General features: G+C 34.0%; 1 protein-coding gene across 3 annotated transcripts; it reads left to right on the forward strand.

Moving 5' to 3' along the window:
• LOC107644043 lies at positions 6,426–12,517 on the forward strand. 3 transcript variants are annotated; one of them, XM_016347820.2, is made up of 14 exons: positions 6,426–6,783; positions 7,160–7,304; positions 7,672–7,739; positions 7,836–7,889; positions 8,028–8,111; positions 8,209–8,294; positions 8,740–8,820; positions 9,658–9,779; positions 10,127–10,168; positions 10,889–10,965; positions 11,059–11,149; positions 11,230–11,311; positions 11,800–11,909; positions 12,107–12,517. In XM_016347820.2, the coding sequence occupies exons 1-13, from the start codon at positions 6,689–6,691 to the stop codon at positions 11,859–11,861; spliced, it is 1,089 nt and encodes a 362-aa protein (XP_016203306.1). In that variant the 5' UTR covers positions 6,426–6,688; the 3' UTR covers positions 11,862–11,909; positions 12,107–12,517. The 3 variants fall into 3 exon arrangements, with proteins under 3 accessions (XP_016203306.1, XP_016203308.1, XP_016203305.1); XM_016347819.2 differs by having other exon boundaries at positions 6,429–6,783; positions 11,837–11,909; XM_016347822.2 differs by lacking the exon at positions 12,107–12,517 and having other exon boundaries at positions 11,783–11,820.

Genomic DNA, 13,132 nt, shown 5'->3' on the forward strand with positions numbered 1-13,132 from the left:
CTACATTCCCGAGGCGCCACACCATAAGTTTAATTTAGCACTTAGTAGCCTATGTCGTGTGAAATTTCTATCCTCGTCTTTTTTCCTTTTCTTTTTTTTTTTTCCCCTCTTTTCTTCCTTTTTTGGTGCCTTCACAGGATTGTAGTGACCAGTGGCAGGTGAGAGTAGGTGACGCATGCATGAACTATTGTGATTTGTGAGATTAATTATTCATTTTTAATTAATGATATAGAAAAATGATTTGATAGCTATTTTTATTTAAAAAAAATAAGATGCCATCTAAAAAAAAAGATTTATTAAAAATTCAATTTTTTAAAACTTAAATAATAGTTTACTCTTTCAGACCGGAAAAAATACAGAAGCAAACAAAAATCTTAGTTTATTACAATATTACTTGAATTGCTCTGATTGGAGGAATTATGTCAGAGGCTAGAAGGGTCCCATGTTAACGCTTTTTATTGGAAAGCGTCCCCTAATTGGACGAATTAGATCCGAACATAAAATAGAAGATTTTCTTTTTCCGGTGTGTCAATGATCACCAACCAAACTAGTAACATAAAACGGTGAACAAATTGGATTGGGCAACTATGCTGGCCCTTCATGGACACTTTTTCAACTTAGCCTTCTTTTTCTCTTTGGATTTTACAGGGGTTATTTGGGATTTTCTCGATAACAGTTTTTTAAAAAATGATATTTTTTATCTACGGATGTTTTCAACATTAATAAATTCATCTAAAAAAAATGAAATTGACGTACTTATAAAAATTAGGTTAAGTATAATAAAAGTAGAGTAAAGTATCATTTATATTCCTAATGTTTGAGATAAGTCTCAAAGATATTCCTAACGTTTTAAACGTTCTATTTGTATTCCAAATATTTTTAAATCGAATCAATGTTGTCCTACCGTCCAAATTACTAAAATTTCGTTAACGGCGTTGCATACGTGGAGGTTAGTATACATGGTGGCAGGGCGTTGGTTTGTTACCGTTAATGAATTAAAAAGAAAAGAAGAAATAAATAGATAAATGTGAAAATAGGGTCTTCTTCAAAACCCTAATTGTAAAATCGTCTTCTCCTTACTGCTGTAGCTTCTTTGAATCTCGATTTCCTCTGCTTGAAAAAAGATGCAGTATGAAGCATGCCAATATGAAGCAACGCAAAGCAGCAAGCAGGCGACACGAAATAGAAACCAAGCACGTCGAAGGAGGACAATTTGCTACTGTGGGGAACGGCCTGTGCTCGCCACCTCATCGACGGTAGAAAATTCTGGGCGGAGGTTCTGGGGTTGTGTTAATTTTGGGGTAAAGTTTAGCCATGTGTTTATTTGTTGTTGAGTTATATATTTTGACAATCTGTGGTGTGACTCGGTTGTCTCATGTTTGGTATAGATTGGAGAAGAATGCGGCTATTTTGTATGGGCAAAACCAGAGGAAGATCCCCCACAAGTTTTAAGGTTAAGAATGAAGGTCAGAAATTTGAAGGGCAAATTGAAAAAGTTGAGTTCAGGTTCATGGTTGCTGTGGGAGTTGCTTTAGTTGGATGGACAGTTGCACTAATATTGGTTTGTGAAAAAATAACCATCACCAAATTTGGGAGACTTTTACTACAATGATGTTGCTGGAGATGATGAGGTTTAGGAGAAAATGTTTAGATCCCTAACTTGTGCTCTGTATTTTGGCTTAGAAATAGCAGTGATGTTGAACTAGTTGGTGTTTTGTTGAACTCGATGAAATTGTGTAATGAAATGATGTTTTGTTGAATTAAGTTTGATGGAAAGCTAGATTGTGCATGTGTAATTAAATGCAATGATAAATTGTGCAGCTGCAATGTTGTTTCATTGAACTCATCTGAATTGTGGAAATGAATTGAATGAAATGAAGTGTTATATTTTGCATCCTATTTAAATCAAGCAAGTCATGAGCATAATCAACCATTTTGCATGCATAATCCCAATTTTCAACTTTCTAGAACAGTTATGCTTGTTGTGGCAGTTGGTTAATTGTCATGTTTGCTCATTCTTCATCTTCTCACAGTATGCAAACCAGTTACAACCCTCCACGCAAGTAACCTTCACTCTCCAAAGGTCAACCTTATCAAACCTCAAACCCTCCCAATGTGTACAACATAGGTAGTAGCACAATCCTTAAACTCCTCTCTTGATACATAAAGAGTTCCAACCTCCCACTTGTACTCGCTTATGTCCTTTAGCTGCTTGTGCAACGGATACTTCTTGGCAACACTATTATCATCCTCATCATCATCAATAATAGGCATATCCAGAAAATCTTCAGATTCATATCCTTCTTCCTCATCACCTAAACCTGCAACAATCTTCTTCTTACCTTTGTTACTCCTACTCTCTTTTGCGGCATCTATTTGGGTTTTAGTTGATGCAGTCTCGAATCTATCCCCTACCCTGATGTTGACATCTACTAAGCCCTCTGTCCCTTCCATGTCATCATCACTATCACCAAATACAACTTCTGCAGCACTATCTTCTGAACAATTACCATTTCTGGAATTAGAACTCCATGAATCACAACTATCATCTTCACCACCTTTGGGTTCATAGTCCTCGTCCTCACTGCCATCACTACCATCTTCTTCCTCATCTGATTCATCTGTTCTATCTTTCTTACCCACAATTTCTTCCTCCACATTTGGGCTAGAATTTATCTCCACCTGTCTAACTACATGGGCCTCAAATGTAACCATTGGGCCTAGCCCATCAGATCCACCAGCCTTCACTTGCATGGTAGTTTCAGTACTCCCTAAAATGTGTACATCCTCAACCTCTTCATGGATATCACTAGTTTTGTGAACTACATACAGCTCCACCATATCCTCCCTAACCCCAATGTTAGCCATATCCATTGCATCTTTGTCAGTTCGCAGCATCCTTAAGCCTTCTTCTGTACTCTGATCCTGTGATTTGTACCACATTGCTGCAATATCTTTCTTCAAATACCCTTGTCTGCTCACTATGTCGTAAGCCTCAATCAGGCTTCACTCATCTTCATTGCAGTAGTCTATCACAGTTGTCTCCCCACCCAAATACTTCAAAGGCCCTCCTTGAAGTCCAAAGATACCTTGGTGGTAAACTTTAACACTAAAATAACCCATCCTAAACAACAGACCCTGTTACATCAGGTAAACATAGTGACACAACATCAACCGTAAGCACAAATTGAATCACAAAAAGAAAAATAAATTAATGCCCTAACTAACATAAGCAAGGAACATTTTTCTGAGAATAAAAAAATCAACTAAACCCTAAAATGCAAACAATCTCATACATGACCATCGTTCTTCGTGGAACTACTCAACAAAACTCCAAAAAAGAAATTTTTTTTCTAGTACATACCTTGTCGAACGAAACCACTCTGTCACCAGAACAAAGGTGTAAGCCTTCATGCAACACAACCAACAACGATCCGCCAACTACCTTGCAGCCCCTCCCTGCGATCAGCCTCGAAGAAGAGTAAAACGTGTGTGGTAAGGAGAACTGGAATGGCAAAAGTTTCGTAGAAGTGCTCTGTGTCTTGAACGTTTCGTATTTGCTACAGTGAATGGTATAATGGGCGCGAAGAAGCAGACGTATCTATGAACACCTTTGGGCTTACTCACTTAACCTCCACGTAAGCAACACCGTTAACGAAATGTTAGTAATTTGGATGGTAGGACAACATTGACTTAATTTAGAAACGTTTGGGATACAAATAGGACGTTTAAAGAATTATGAACAGATTTGAGACTTACCCCAAAAGTTGGGGATATAAACGATACTTTACTCATAAAAATATTCAAATACTAAAACGTTCTTAAAAATTTTTAAATTACTCTTTTTACCCACTCCAATTAACTTCATTCTCTTTATCTTTTTAGTGGATAACAAATTAACAACTTGATTTTACCCGACCTATTTCACCCTAAACAAAGCAGATTTTTAACAGTTAATTAAATTTTAGGACAAATACATGTAATAGCTTGGAATAGTTGTTTGGGTGTAAGTATGTATAAGTAGGGGTCACTTCGTCCCACGTCTATTTTAAATATATACAAATAAATGTTTGAGATAAAGTATTGAATTTAATTACTTTAGTTTCATGAATATAAGCTGCATTAAGATTATTTATAATTTATAATGGATGACTTTAATTATATTTAAAACTTACATAGTCTTTTTAATATATTATATTTTATTTTCATAGGCCACAAATTATATTTCACGTTTGGGACGGATATGGATTTGGAGCGATAAATAAAACACATATGGATAATGGGATAAGTAATTGATACATGTTTGAAGCAGGTGTGGATATTGAAATACCTGTCCTGTCTTATCCGTATTGCAATTACAAGCAACACAAGAAAAAGCTTCTTTTCTGCAACAATTTAAAGAACTTCTCAACGATCTTTCTCACTAACTTTTCTCTTCAAGTGTCAAATTCTCAGGAAAATTTATAGCTAGATGAACGATCTCTCTAATAATACCCTGTGGGATTTTCTTTTTCCATCTCGTTTTGTTTTCTTCTCGTTGTTCTTCCCCATACAAAAGGGAACTTGGTCAAAACCCACCTCAATCACTTGTTGTTCATCAAAGTCAAGGATAGTATCGACATTCGACAACATGGTGCCAAGAAATTTGAGGATTCTTTTGAAGGGTCAATTTGCCTTTAGACTTTAAAAGGTCTTAGAAAGGAATCAAAGTTTGTTCATTGAAAAATTTGTTGTTCTCTACTTCTCTCTCACTCACTCACCCCACAGGTCCTAGGGGTGGCAATGGGTAGGGTAGGGTAGGGTTTGGATCCAACCCTAATCCTACCTGCGGGTTAAAATTTTTATATAAACTCAATCCTATTTTACCACGAGTTGAGAATATCCCAACTCTAACCCTATCCGCTCTTAACCCGCGGGTACCCGATCTTATCCGCGGGTTACAAAAAATATACAACATTGTTATATAATTTGATGATAATTTAAAATAGAATTGATTTTTATGTAAAAAAAATATTAAATTATCAATTAATGATTTTCTTTTAGTGGTTAAAGATCTTTTACATTTAGTGAGAGGTCTTTGATTCAATATCCACTTAAAACATATTGTTATATAAGTATATAACCAGGGACGGATCTAAGTGCAGTAGTGTGGAGGCAAGCGCCCCCACTACAATTTGAAATTTTTTTTAGTAGTATATGATAATAATATTTATTTGCCCCATTAGATTATTAAATTTGACCCCACAATAATTTTTTACTCAACTTTTGGTACTTAATCATCAATTTAAAAATTTTATATTAGATATTCGTTAGAATGATCAATTCTTAATTTTTAAACGAAATTAGTATTCTTTTTAAAAAATCGACTCAAAAAAATATTATTTATCTTCTTTTCAAATTAGCTTTAATTTTTGCATAGCAACTATATTAATTGAAAGAACTTTTTTAACTATGAATATCAATAAGAGTCGGCTTCTAATTGTATTGGAAAGTGAATTTTTAAATAATTGTTTAGTAATATATATGGAAAGAGAGAAATTTTTATGATAGTGTTAAGAGAAAAATTACTTAATTTTTAAAAAATATAAAACCTAAAAGAATAGAATTTTAAATTAATATAATATAAATATATATAGAGTGTGGGTTGGTCGGATAGGATTGAGACTCAACTCGCACCTTACTCAACCTGCACAATAATTCTACCCGCATCTTATCCTATCTACTGTGAATCGGATTGACAACCTTATCCAATTAAATAGAATCGAATTAAATACCCATATATAGAACACATATTGCCACCCCTAACAGGCCACACATCACACAACGATACAGTTAGTCTTCTCCTTTTTCTTTGACCTCTCTACAGCTCTTCTATCCTCACACCCAATAGGACCATCTTTATTAGCTGTCACTATGCCTCTCATCACCGTTCGTCTTCTATTGCTGCTTCTAAGTCAATTACTATTATATGACCGATTGAAGAAATAATTTGACCAATAATTTTGATGGATAAAAATTGAGAATGTATTTTAGAATGATCCTAGTATTTTGTCTCAGACAAATAATCTGTAATCAAAATAAGTAATTTTTTTTAAACAAAGACCGAAATGAATATTTACTTCCTAAAAATATTGTGGTTTGGTCACATTTTTTTTTTTGGGTTTTGGTTTTTTTTTTTTTTTTTTGGTCGGTGGATTGGACAACTCCCAATCCTAGGTATCTCAATGGATTAGACAACCCCCAATCCTAAGTACACATTACACACCCAAGACTTTTGAGATGAGGAAGGGGCGGAATGCCGTGTGAGCTATGGCTCATTGGCGGGTCTTGGTTTGGTCACATTTAAAATTCAAATATGAATTGAAAAATTGGTCTGGTAAAAAAATAGGGCCGGGTCTGGGCCTAAAAACATGCAACCTCATTGAAACCATGACCTCTCCTGTCTAAACTCTGGAGGAGGGTATAGTTGTAATCCTGGATACATTGAGAGTTGAAAGCGTCATGAAAGATGCGAGAGAATGGCGCCAGCACCGATTTGGATCGTTCACTTGCGCACCAACACCTTTCTTCTTCCCAAAGAAAAAGAAACACTGCTCACTCTTCCTCTTCCACTTCCCACTGCCTTGTTTTTTCGTTACTCTTCTGAAACCCTAAACAGCATATCGAATAGAAAACACAGCAATTTGCAATGTGGAATTGGTTTTGGAAGCAGCCACAGCCACCGCCTCCGGTGGTGCTTGTCCCTCCTCTCTTCGATTTCCCTCCCATCTCTGCTCGCACGAGGTTTTGTGTTATTCTTTCATTGATTACTATTATATGTACATTGAATAGAATGATCCAAATTGGCGCTCTTAAGATGCATGCCACAACAAAATTCAATAATTTTTTTAATACAGATTTTTGGATAGATGTTAATTCAGTGGTCCAATGCATAACTAATTAGCATTTTTGATTCTTAAATCAATGGTTGTTTTATGATTCTCAAGACAAAGTTGATGTAAAATTTTTTATATTGAAGGACAAATTTGATGGTGTGTTTGTTGTTTTAGGATAAATTTCGAGCATTTACTTGCTCGATGGTATTAGCATGTATATGAGGTGATTATTGTTGATTGTTGATTGATGATTGATGATTTATGCCATGCTTTGCTTTTTGTAGGATGTTGGAGACGTCCTATAATGTCTTGTTTGGGAAACTCGCTTTGAAATGTCTCTTTGATGATTACTATTACCAAGCGAGACATTTTACCACTAGAATCATGCTCAAGCCCATTGATGATCCTCATGTTGATCTCATTGCAACTGTATCCATCAATTTTATCTTACTTAGAGCTCATTGGTTTCTTTTTTTTTTCTCCATTTTTATTTTTAATATTTTGGTTGGTATATTATTGTTAGTAACTACAATATTAATACTCTTTTTGCTTCAATTTGTTAACTATTTTCAAATTTGTCTTGTGAAGGAAATGCTGAAAGTAAGAAAAAAAATGTTGTTCTTACCACGATCCTTTGATATTAGTAGTGTAACTATACTAACCAATGACGAAATTGAAAACATACCCTATGATCTCTACTTTTGTTTTTCTATTCTATCATTTGGTTGAGAAACTTATCAATATGGACGAGATGTTAAAATGAATCTATCATGTTATTTGCCCTTAACACAACTAGGTTTCAGGCCCTCTTGATAATAAGAAAGAAGAGAACATTACAGGAAATGCGTTATTTCGCTGGCAAAGGTGTTGAATTTGTTTGTAATTTTTATATCTTTTAATTTATCTTGTTTGCATTTTCCCATGCTTTTGCTGAGCTTATTTTGCTTTGTGGGCATGCAGTGATGTTAATGATCCACATACTTTTATAGACCTATATGTGTCCACGATTGATCCGTAAGAAGCTCTATCTTGAACTATAGTCTATAACAAAGCTCCAGTCCTAATGCTTCCCATCTATATTGGTGTGTTTCTGATTTTATCATATTGAAATGGGGAACTTTCAATTTTGGGCTGTGCTTGCTGTCTCTTCAGGATTTTGCAGATGAGATCGTGTGCTTACTATCCAAAATATGGATTTGGGGCTTTTGGGGTGTTCCCTATGATACTGAAGAAAAGGTATGTTTGATGGTCGCAGGACATATGATAGGTTCTTATTGAGTTTGTAATCAATGATTACAGAATACGTTGTTGACAAAGTTAATCAATTCTTCAGAGTAGGCTCTGACGAAAGTGGCATGATGGGATTGAGATATGGTTCTGGGAATCTATCTTTTGGAGTAACACTTTTGCCTTTTGCCAGTAAGTGGCCTGAATTTTTTTAATGAGCTTGTTAAACAGATCTGCATGTGATATTTCAGAAAGGCTACAGTTTTCTTTGAAGCCCTTTGTCATAAGCATTTTTGAATTTGGTAGAGATTATTTTCGAGGCCTTTCAACTTTGAAACAGAAGCAGGATAGACTAGGATTTTTCTTTCCAGTTTACTTTTTTCTCCTTCCTTGCTGCTTGGATTCTATGTCGCTGGGAAACTTGGATTAATACTAAGAACTGCACAGTGAATATCTGTCTACTAAATTTGGAAATAATTCTCTGTATAAGGACAGAACAAATCTACCTGAATATGCCCCCCTTTTTTTCCATCATGATTGTTTTTACATTTTATGGTGTATTTTGAAGATATTGATTTTTTATTTCGTTATGGAGAAATGATTAAGAACTCTGTTAAGTAACTTCTAAACCTTGCAGCGAAAGATGAACTTCCAAAAACTGCATGGCTGGTAAGCAGGATGGGAAGGATGACTGCTGGGGTTCAGTATGAGCCACAACGTAAGAACTAAACAGATTTTATTCCTTTAGAGAAACTTTGGTATTTACATTGTTTCATTCCTTTTATGTTGATTCAAAATTAAGTTGGTCATTATAGTTTAAAAATATAAATATTTATAAAAAATTCTTATAGTTTTTAAGTGATGCCAAATTGTCCTTATTAGTTGAATTTAGAGTGAGGTTATATGAATTCAACAGGAATTGTTTCCAATTCAATGATTTAAAAATTATACGGACCATTTTACTTAATTTAAATAATATCTTTTGTAAAAAGTATACCTTAAGGACTAAATTGAATTACGGGTGAAACTATAAAAGAGCAAATAAGTAAGTTAACCTCATCACTTACTAGTCCTTTGATTACTCTAATTTTATTTTGTTTTATTTTGTTTTTTCCTTTTTGTGTGGTGAATATGTAGAATTTATCGTTTTGTTATTGCATCAATATTATATTCCATATGATTTGCATGATTAACACAGTTGTGCTGAGGTTTTCTCTATATTTAGAATATAACCACACCTGTGCTGCACATGCATTTAAGACTGTTTACATGAAGAATGGAGTGATGTATAGAAAGCAGTCTATATAGAGCTTAGAGTTAGTCACAGTGGGGCAGAGGGAGTTGAAAAAGTTGGACTGATGTCTTGTTATTAAGCAGGTTTTGAAATTTAGATATTTTGGATGGACGGTTCGAGAAAACTAAAATAATATTTTGAGCATAATTTATTTAACATGTGATATGCATGTATGGAGAATGAAATTTATTCAATTTGTGTGTATTACCTTGTTTTATCATAAATTTACGTATGCACTACCTTCTGGGGCTGCTTTTTCAGATGGAAATGCAAAACTCTCTAATTTGATGAACTGGAGTTGTGCCATGAGCTATGGTGTTGGATCAGGGAGCCCCTTGAGTCCATCCTTCAATTTTGGTCTTGAGCTTGTCAAAAGCACTCAGGTATGTTTGACATTGTAAACTTGGTTAGTATTTTGCATCATTCTATTCTTCGCTGTGTAACAACATGAAATGTTTTTCACTTAAAATTGAAAGTTGTGATTTGTGAGTGATTGACAATTTAATATCATTTAAAAAGTTTATCAATCATAACATTGAAGTCAATATCAAGTTTTGTATCAATATGCCAAATGATGTGCTTTTGATACACAGGGGTGTGATTTAAACTTTAAACCAATGTAGTGCATCTAGCCATCTAGGCATCTTTCTGCCTTAACATGTTTGCTACATAGTTCTGGTTAATATTTGTGAAACATTTACTGAAATTTTGAAGTCTAAACAATCTGCAGTTTGTTGCCTCTTTCTATCAACATATGGTTGTCCAAAGACGGGTATGTTTCTTCCTCTCCCCCCCTCTCTCTCTCTCTATATATATATTAGTCACTTCGTTTTCCTTTTCTGCAAACATTTCAAATACTATGATATGCTCAAAAATTTATGCAAAAAAATTACAAAATGGACTAAAAAATGAAATTCACAGAAATATATAAATAATCTGCTGTACTTGTTTAATTGACCACAAATTTGTTAATATTTAATTTTTTTTATTTGGATAAATATAAGGCAACTAATTATGTTGTGTAGTACATTTGTCTGAAGATTTACAAAATTTTATTTCCGCATTAATATAAAAGGGTGAGTCTTGACACAATGATAAGTTTGCTACCTTGTGATCTCGAGGTCACAGGTAAAATCATGGAAGTAGCCTCATTTTGTGTGTGGTAAGGTGCCAAATTGCATTGTATATTATCTTGGGATACAAATGTGACTAAAGTTTTCATAAGTTGCTGAGTTTGGCGTCACTGCAAGATATTGGCCTGTATATATTTTGGGTGCAGTTTCCTTGACGTACAATTAGATAGAGTTTACCTTTGTGCTGCAAAATTCCATCCATGATTACTAATTCTTGTTAAAAGTTTACCCTTATTAATGTTATTGAGGTTTTACTAAAAAATGTGAGTTGTAGTAATCGGTAAATTGATGGATTTAAGTTCTTGTTGAATCAGAATAAATCATACTTTGAAATCATATACTTTACTTGAACTGAACAGGTGAAAAATCCATTAGAACAGAATTCAGTTGTTGGAATTACAAACTACATTGATTTTGGGTTTGAGCTACAAACAAGGTATTATTTTTGGCTTAACAAGTATATTCAAAGCTTTTATACATGTGTGCTAATGTGGTGAAATCTTTTTTATTTTATCTTTTTGGTGTAAAGTGTTGATGATGCAATAGCAGCAAACAATATCTCCGACTCCACTTTTCAAATTGGTGCATCCTGGCAAGCCAATAAAAACTTCTTGCTGAAGGTAAAACAATATGCAATGTTACATAGTTTTCTTTTGAGTAAATAGAAATCACTCAAGTATTTTTTGTCTCATATTTTCAGGCAAAAGTTGGACCTAGTAGCTCATCACTGGCACTTGCATTCAAGTCATGGTGGAAACCTTCTTTCACTTTCAGCATTTCAGGTGCCTATAGTGGGATTTTTCTGTTCAATCATGCTTATGTTCCCTTTGCATGTGTGCTTTATTGGATATGGGGTAACAGAATCTAATGCTGACACTGACATTTCCATCCTAATGATTTGCTTTGTATTTATACTCTACTTATCCCAGCTCTGTCGTAAACATTGTTTAGGCTGACATAGATAGTCATATTACAATATTTAATTTAAATTTAATACTTCTTAAAATATTTAATATAAATTAAATTAAACTGGTATGTTAGTCTAGACTATACTTATTATTTAACCGTTTGTTATATTTTCAAACATTTTGACATGATCATCTGTGCCCTAAAAGTATTGATTTAGAATTAGATTATAGGCCAATTGGTGGCAATCGAAACTACGAAAGTAATTCTTTTCACCGTTTATTTTGGGTTAGGGGAGGGTCCTTGTTTGCTAACTTTCTTGCGAGGAAATTGTCATCCTTGTATAGTTGTATTGGATTTGAAGTGCTGAGGACGTCCTCTTCTTTTATTTTTCCCCGCAGCCACAAGGGATCGTGCCGATGGTAAAGTACAATTCGGGTTTGGTATTCAAAGTGAAAGTCTTCGAGAAGCCAGGTTACTTTCTTTGCAAAATTTGATTTTTTTTCAATTCAGTTAAATTATCTCCTAATAAAGTATCACTTTTAGTAGACATGCTGGTTTTCTGTTATAAAAATGAGAATTGCTTTCAGCTTTTTGCTACTCTTTCTAAAATTGTACCTTACAGTGGTAAGCTTGTACATGTACTTACACTTTGTTTCACTTGTTTGCAGTTATCAAAGAGCTGATCCCAATTTTGTAATGCTCACTCCAAGCAAGGAGCACCTTGCAGAGGGCATTGTCTGGGAAACAGGGAAGCGACCTATGCTACAATCTGACATAAATGCTGGGCATTTTGATGGCTTGCCAAGAGAAATGAGACCTCTTGATAAATTTTTGTAACTTCTTTTCCTGTTGGCGATAATGTAGAGATTAAGTGTAACAGGTGAATATGCTTTCATAAAGAATGTAGTGTAGAGTCACCGCATTCAACCAATGAGTACCGAGTAGAATGTTAATATGAGATTTTGCAGTTTATGGTGCGGATTTTTGCGACTCATTTTTTTAGTAATGGACGAAGTTGTGTAATAATTTGTTATGGAGAGGTGATGTGTTTTAATCTAATATGAAGGTGTATTTTTTTTAATTGAAATCGCCAAATCGGAGTCCAGATTTGTATGAGGCAATATTTGAATGTGGGTTCGAGAAGTAGGAGATACAAATTGGAGACTCCAATTTGTAAGGGGTAAAATTTTTTTAAATTTTCTTCCAATGGCAAATTAATGGCAAATTGATGGGTCAGTTTTGTGAAAAAAATTAATTCCAAAGTATGAAATTAGTGGGTCAGATATATAAAATTGGTGGTCAAATATATGAAATTTAAAAAATTATAAATTCAAAAATATCAATTTTGAAGATCAAATTTGTTAGTCGTATATATAATTCTACTCCACCAATTGCACATAGTTCATCTTCTTCTCCTCAACTACTTTGTTATTTTCTAGCTTCTACTAATAGTGTAAGAACGAGCGACAGTGAGTAAAAAAAAATAGATGATAGAATTATGTTAAACATATATTATAATGGTTAGATTTTATTAGGGTTAAGTACTATTTTCGTCCCTAAGGTTTAGTGTGAAAATTAAAATTATCCCCAACTTTTTTTTGTTATTAAAATCATCCTCAACGTTATAAAATGTTATAAAATCATCTTTTTGTCCATAAACAACATCTTTAACACAATTTTACCTTCTAAAATAA

Source organism: Arachis ipaensis, chromosome B05 (genome assembly GCF_000816755.2).
Source record: "Arachis ipaensis cultivar K30076 chromosome B05, Araip1.1, whole genome shotgun sequence".
Lineage (NCBI taxonomy): Eukaryota > Viridiplantae > Streptophyta > Magnoliopsida > Fabales > Fabaceae > Arachis > Arachis ipaensis.